Source organism: Salpingoeca rosetta (genome assembly GCF_000188695.1).
Source record: "Salpingoeca rosetta unplaced genomic scaffold supercont1.21, whole genome shotgun sequence".
Classification (NCBI taxonomy): domain Eukaryota; class Choanoflagellata; order Craspedida; family Salpingoecidae; genus Salpingoeca; species Salpingoeca rosetta.
The window spans coordinates 941528-948517 of record NW_004754913.1 but is presented as its reverse complement, the minus strand read 5'-3'; the positions used below and the strand labels follow the sequence as shown (position 1 = coordinate 948517).

General features: G+C 56.3%; 3 protein-coding genes across 3 annotated transcripts in view; 2 read left to right on the top strand and 1 right to left on the bottom strand.

Annotated features, from left to right (window-relative positions):
• Nucleotides 1-5521, top strand: part of PTSG_08208 (serine/threonine protein kinase) — a 5942-nt gene extending 421 nt beyond the window's left edge. The window contains exons 2-10 of the mRNA XM_004991175.1: nt 230-313; nt 576-659; nt 944-1027; nt 1185-1265; nt 1530-1607; nt 1874-2343; nt 2534-2566; nt 2845-4034; nt 4339-5521. Coding sequence (XP_004991232.1) covers nt 230-313; nt 576-659; nt 944-1027; nt 1185-1265; nt 1530-1607; nt 1874-2343; nt 2534-2566; nt 2845-4034; nt 4339-5250 — 3016 coding nt within the window. The 3' untranslated portion in view covers nt 5251-5521. The remainder of the gene's footprint in view (nt 1-229; nt 314-575; nt 660-943; nt 1028-1184; nt 1266-1529; nt 1608-1873; nt 2344-2533; nt 2567-2844; nt 4035-4338) is intronic.
• Nucleotides 5522-5920: 399 nt separating this feature from the next.
• On the top strand, nt 5921-6587 carry PTSG_08207 (uncharacterized protein; the record flags this gene model as incomplete). The annotated part of the gene is made up of 2 exons (XM_004991174.1): nt 5921-6478; nt 6510-6587. Exons 1-2 carry the CDS (start codon nt 5972-5974, stop codon nt 6585-6587), a joined length of 585 nt encoding a protein of 194 aa, XP_004991231.1. The 5' UTR covers nt 5921-5971.
• Nucleotides 6588-6967: 380 nt separating this feature from the next.
• Nucleotides 6968-6990, bottom strand: part of PTSG_08206 (uncharacterized protein) — a 3545-nt gene continuing 3522 nt past the window's right edge. The window contains exon 7 of the mRNA XM_004991173.1: nt 6968-6990. This exon is cut by the window's right edge and continues 303 nt beyond it. The gene's annotated coding sequence lies outside the window, so the exon portion shown is untranslated.

Genomic DNA, 6990 nt, shown 5'->3' with positions numbered 1-6990 from the left:
TACGTAGTGTGTGTGTGTGTGTGTGTGTGTGTGTGTGTGTGTGTGTGTGTGTGTGTGTGTGTGTGTGTGTGTGTGTGTGTTTTGTGCACCCTGTGATTGCGTGTGCTTGGGTGTCCGTGTGCTGGTGGTGGAGTTTCTTGAGATCGACTTTGCCAGTTCTCTCCACCCAACAACACACATGTCACACCGCCTCTTTCTTTCACTTGCTTGCTTTTGTCGCATGTGTTAGGCTTGACAACATGCACCTGGGAGAACACGGCTCCCAACTCCTCGCGGACGCACTTCAAAACAACACTTCGCTTGAATGCCTTTCGTGAGTTTCTGTGTGTGTGTGTGTGTGTGTGTGTGTGTGTGTGTGTGTGTGTGTGTGTGTGTGTGTGTGTGTGTGTGTGTGTGTGTGTGTGTGCACGGGCGCAAGGTGGAAGAGGGCTTTCCCGTGCAGTCGCATTGATGTTCGAAAGGTCCACGTTGCACTTGTCACTGGCATTTTGGTGCTTCCCATTTCTCGTTTCGCCGCTCTCTTAGCCGCTGCCAGAGAGCTGACACCACAGAACACACCAACCATGAATGCTTAGACTCCGGAATTGTGGCATCGGTGCCATTGGTGCCTGCTACATTGCAAGTGCCCTCAAGGACCACCCTTCACTCAGCCAACTCAAGTAGGGATGAACTGAGTGAGAAAGAGAGAGAGTGTGTGTGTGTGTGTGTGCTTTGTGTTTTGTGCTCTGTGCTCTGTGCTCTGTGAGAGAGTGAGAGACAGAATGTGCTTGTGACTGAGTGTATGTGTGTGTGTGCGTATCTGCGCTTGCTTGCTTGCGCTGTGGTGTGCACGTGCGTCTGCAACCTGCTTGCAGTGCGGGCGTGAGCAGACGGCACACGTGCTCCCTGTTTTGATCCATGTTGATCACCTCAGCTCAAACATGTGCTCCTGTGTGGTTTCCAGGCTATGTGGGAACGACATCCGAGATGAGGGCGTCGACTACCTGGCGCGTCATTTGAAGCAGAACAAACGCCTGAAGCACCTTGAGTAAGCTTGGAGCGAAGGGGGGGGGGGACAGGCATGTGATGATTGTCGTGCACGACATTTTCGGCTGTTGACCTGTTGACAGCACCGTGCTCATCTTACACGTGGTCATGATCGCGTGTTTTGCTTGGTCTGATGTTCATTGGCTTTCTTCTTTCAGCCTGAACAACAACCCCATGACTGAGCAGGGCGCACATTCGCTGCTCCTCCTAGCCAACGCTCGCAGACTCACCACGCTTGGGTGGGTTGTCGTGCCTTGGGCGCTCGTGGCCAGGTTCATTGTGTGTGTGTGTGTGTGTGTGTGTGTGTGTGTGTGTGTGTGTGTGTGTTTGTGTGGGGGGTGGGATCTGTAAATGTGCTTGTGCGCTGCGCCTGTGCGTGTGTGCTCGCCAGTGTGATTGAATGTGTCTGTAGTTCGTGTCTGTGCTCGCACACTGTGACGTGAGCAGTGTGTTCAGCTGACAGCCTCAAATGTCGTGACATGCTTTCCGACCGAACATGGCAGGCTGGCACGCTGCGGCCCAGACGTCGCACGTGTCCTGGGGAACGGATTGCCTTCGGATATCACCACCACAATCCACTGGTGCGTGTGCCCTGCCTGTCTGATTGTATCTGTGTATATGTGCCTGCGCCTGCCTGCCTACCTCTCGGTGTGGCACTGCGTGTGCGTGTTGTCTTGTCCGTTTCATTTTTCCTGCGTCGCCACAGCCGCATTGCATCTACTCGCTGTTCCAACTTTGTGTTTCAGGTTCCCTGTTCTGTCTGCATGGGTGATCTACGCGAGCGTATGCTCGCAACAAACACACCTCTGCCATTCTCTCCTGCTCCAACGTCATGCTGTGCCTGCAGGGAACCACTGAAGCAGCGCATCTATGAGAGTTTGCGGCCAGTGCAGCGAGGCGAGCAGTCACCTTCCGCTGCAGACCAGGCGCAGCGCAACTTTGACGAGCAGCTCAGAGATGAGGTCAAGCGCTGGCAGCGCAAGCAAGGGAGGCCAGTGGGTGCTGACCACCAGCAACCAGAGCCTTCCAAGAAGCCACGACCACCTGTTCCGCCAAAACCAGCAAAACAACCGCGCCAACCAGCACCAACACCAGTGCCGCCACGGCGGCAATCACCCTCACACCAAGACCCCCATGACAACGACAGCAGCAATAGCAACGGCAACAGCAGCGTTCACGCTTCATCCTCCGCCGAAGAGCAAAAACGTCTGCAGGAGCGTGTACGTGCGCTGGAGAAGAGGGAGGAGGAGCTGGTGCGACGGGAGCAGGCACTGAAGGCGAAGCAGCAGCAACTCGACCAACGCGCCCGCAAGGAAGGTGCGTGTGTATGTGTCTGACTGCGTGTACGTGTTCGTGTGCGCGTGTTGCTTGTGCCTCTGTGCGCGAATTTGTGCCTGGATGTGTGCATGTGCACTGACGCACATCGCACTGCTCTGAATATTTTTTTCTTTGTTCCCTCACTTCCCTTCTTGTTTCACGTTCTTGTGCTTGGTTTATTTGCTCACAGGCGAGCTGTTGCGACAGCTGGAGGATCATACAGGTTGGCTGTTTCTCGTGCATGTCACTGCCTCGAGTGTGGATGAAATCATCCCTCGTTGCGCACTGCGGCAGTGCATCTGCTCTTACACCCCCGTGTCTCTGCTCGCGCGTTGACCCACATGCGCAACCTATCACATGTGCCTTGTGCACATGCACATACACACATACGCACAGACACACATGCACGCTTTCGTGCCTGCACCTTCATGCAAACCCGCATCAATCATACACACGCACGCTCACGCACGCGCCTTGCGCTTGCACATGCACCCTGCTCAGAGTACCTGCTTCGTCTGAATATCCCGTATGAGCAGCTAACGGAGAAGAAAGTGGCAAAGGATGCGCGCGGAAACGTTGTGCATGTCCGCAGCGGTGACCTGTACTCGGCCGTGTTCGACGGCAACCGCGTTGCGCTCAAAGAGTTTCGCCACATTGACAGGCGCCCACGCTGGTCTCATCTCCTGCGCCATGGCAGCAACCGCTCCATTGACGATGTGATTGAGAATGATGGTGACAGCAATGGAAGCGGTAGTTTCTGCATCAAACGTGACAGCACCGGCGCTGTGATCACGCCCGACATGCGCTCACTGTACCGGGAGGCGCTGATCCTGGCATCCCTGCGCCACTCAAACATTGTGCAGTTTCTCGGGCTCTGCTACGAGGAGCACACCAAGCACCTGTACTTTGTGCTGTCGTGGGCAGACAACGGCTCTCTGTGCGAGTACATGCACGTGAAGAAGAAGCCACTCGACGACACACACAGGCGGCGCATCTTGAGCGAGGTGGCGGGTGCCATCAGCTTCTTGCACATGCACAGGGTGGTGCACCGAGACATCAAGTCCCCCAACGTTCTGCTGGACAGCTTCCTCTCTGCAAAGCTGACGGACTTTGGCGAAAGCACCTTCAAGGCCAAAGACAAGACCGACGTCACACATGCTGCGGGCACGCCAACGTGGGCATCCCCTGAGCAGCTCTTGGGCGCACCCGCGCACCACCCAGGAGACGGCGGCAGTGGCATCGGCACCCTGCGTGCAGTCACAGACGTGTTCTCGTTTGGCTGCCTGGTGTGGGAGGTGTGGTTTGGCGTCAAGCCGTGGCACCACGGCAAGTACGCGCCGCACGGTGCGTCGGTGGCGGAGATCGCTGGCAGCTACAGTCGCGGCGAGTATCTTCCTCTTGACGAGAGCATCAATGGGCGAATGTTACCAGACCACCTCCGGGCTGTCCTGCGCTGCTGCTTCACCGATTCAAGCGTCCGCATCGCCTCCCCCATGGTGCACGCCATGCTCAAGACCCAGTACGAGATGGACAAGCAGAAGCGGGAGGACTTGCTGCATGGACCTTCCGACGCCATGTGGAAGTTTCCCCTGGCGCTTCGGCAGACGCTCAGTGCCACGCAGCTGACCACACGCGCCACTGTCAACATTGCCTTGCTGTCCCTGGACAACCACCTTGACCAAGTCACAAAGGTCCGTGTCTGGATGCGTGAGCGCGTGCGCGTTATGTGGTGTGTGTGTGTGTGTGTGTGTGTGTGTGTGTGTGTGTGTGTGTGTGTGTGTGTGTGTGTGTGTGCGTGTGTTGTGTGTGTGTGTGCGTGTGTTGTGTATGCGTGCGGATGGGTTGTGCAGCTGCTGCCACTGCTGCGGCGACTGCCACTGCTGCTGCTTTGGTTGTTGATACATTCTCATTTCCTTGCTTTTCTCAACCCCCTTCTTGGTTCTCGTGTATTCCCATGTCCATGTGCCCCTGCCCGCCTCTGTGCCTACATCACAGCTGCTGCATCAGGCAGGGGGTCGCACGGCCCAGGAACGTGATCCGTTGAACCCCTTCGGCCATCGCCTCGCTCGCGTCGCCATCACGTGGGACGAGCAGAAGCTTGCTGCGTTCAACAGTGCCATCCACCGCAACGATTGCCGCTACCGCGGGCACCTGTCCAACATGAGCCATGCGTTTGCACCCCGCTATGCCTTCGATCCAAACACGAAACACGTGCTCGACGACGAAGAACGGGCTGTGCTGCACCGCGTGACCATGCCGGGCGTCTACAGCATGCTTGAGCCCCACCGCGCACAGCGCAGTCCTTTCCTGCGCATTCAGCGTGTGTTCCACGGCGTGAGGGACCTGGGTGCCATCACGGGCATCCTAGGCGGTGACTTTGCGCGTTTGCAGAAGACAGATCCTGGCTGGTTTGGCGCAGGCGTGTATTTCACGCCAGACCTCGACTATGCACTCGCGTACACGCAAGCGTGCTCGTTGACGGGCAACAACAGCGGCGTGTCCGACAAAGACGAGCCTGGCCTGTCCAATTTTGTTGCCGGCCTCAAATTGGCGCCTGACAAGCTGCACCGTGTTGTGCTGGCATGCGACGTGCAGTATGGCAACCCGTACCCAGTCACCCACGACTCGTTCCACCCAGCCGTTGAGGCGACCGCGTTTCCGACGCCACCAGCAACCCCGACGTCTCGGGAGGAGCAGCCGCCGCCGTGGAAGTCGTTTGGCGGCCGCCCGCTCATTGGCGGCCACGACGCACACGTGGCCGTGGTCAACTTTTCCAGCGGTGATGTCGAGCACGCGACGCCGTTCCTGAGCCACGCCGAGTGGGGCAAGGGGGCTGCGGTGTCGGAGATTGTCGTTGATGAACCGCAGTGCATGCTTGTTCGAGCCATTCTGGTGTTTGAGGCGTGAGAAGTTGAGAGGTTTTGGGATCAAGGTTGAAAAGTGCGGAATGAGAGAGAGAGAGCGCGCGCGCGTGCGCTGGAGAGGCGTGTTGTTACACCTTTGCGTTTGAGGGATGCGGCGTTACACCGCAAGTGATGTCACATGCCACTTGACTATACCGTTTGCTTTGCGGGCCATGCCATGTTTGACACCACTGTTTTCATGTTTCTGAGTAGTAAGCGGGTTGCTTCCTGAAACACGTCACCTGACTCGCTGAAATGAAAGACGCGCAAATGGCAATGGCAGTGCAACGCATGACACATGACGCATGGCACGTGACAATCTGAGCAATGACATGACACGACACTTGTGGCCCTTTTGGGCGATGGGAGGGCGTGTCGCAAATTTGCGACAATGAATTTTGTCACGTCTTGCACAGTCATCAAGGTTGAATTTGTGCACAGTCACGAAGTGAACAGTCACGCGTGTGAATAATCTCCAAATCGATGCACGCACCGTCGCAGGTGTCATTTTCACAAGCGCCAGTCAGTTCCAACCAGACACGGAATTAATCTCTTGTTCGTGGGAGAAACACCCCAGAGTGCTTGCAGTTATTACCGTGTGAGCAGGATACTTGGATACCAGTGTGCCTTTGTCTTTGTTTCGCAAGTACTGGCATCTCGAACGCGGTCCAGAGTACTTTGAGCGAAAGGACTGAAGCGTCACTCACAACGGAAGCAGCGGCATCATGAGTGGTACCTACTATGGTCTCTGTACGATCCCCACCTTCGATTGTCAAGAGGATCTTGGGGTGACGATCAAGAACACCAGGACCCAGGAACGCATCCAAACGGACACGCTGCACGTTTCCTGCAAGTCTGACAAGTTTGACGCGCACAAGAACATGGCTGGGATGGTCATCTGGCAATACGGCGGCAAGACGGATTGGCGCCTGAACGGCGTCCACTGCAAGAGCGGCTACATCTACGTCCGCCACACGGAGAACATCCAATCAATCAAGAGCTCGCAGGGACAGGTGCATGGCAAGCTGTTCAAGGCGCTCTTTGGCGTGGAGCCGGGAGAGGACGTTGTTGGGACGGGCTTTGCCTACGTGAAGGGGAAATGGAAGTTCAACTCGTTCACCTTCAACGCATCATCCAGCGACGGCTGGCATGACACCAAGAAGAGAAGAAGGGTGCAAGCGACGAGGAGCGTCGCGTCATTCGGGCTGCACTGGACCACTGGATCGCAACAGGTCGTCAAACCTTTGTTGTTGGGAGCGGAAGTACAACGACAGGGACAAGCAGCTCGTGCCATTGCCCTTCGCCCTGCGCGCCTCATCCTGCACCATTTGCCTTCTGTGAGACCGATCTTGTCCATCGCCCAAAGCACTGGCGCACGCTGTTTGGTTGAGCGCACGTGTTGTCAATTCCACGAGGGCACAAGCAAGCAACGGCACTAGTCACTGCCAATCCGCGCTGTACTTCTGAACAGAACGTGTGCCGTGCGAGCCTTCTTCTTCCCTTCCTACATCAAATGCGACCACTTCACCCCTGTCGTTGCCTTCTCCCTTGCTATGCTCCTAACGTGCTCCATGCTGTGGGTTTGTTTACTTTCGTCTTTGACATCAACACGTATCCATTACACAAGTCATCAACAAGAGGAAACGCAACTCAAGCGCATCAATCCTGTGACAGAACCCCACACAACCTCCTTCCCTTCATCACACGCACACACACACACACACACACACACACACACACACAC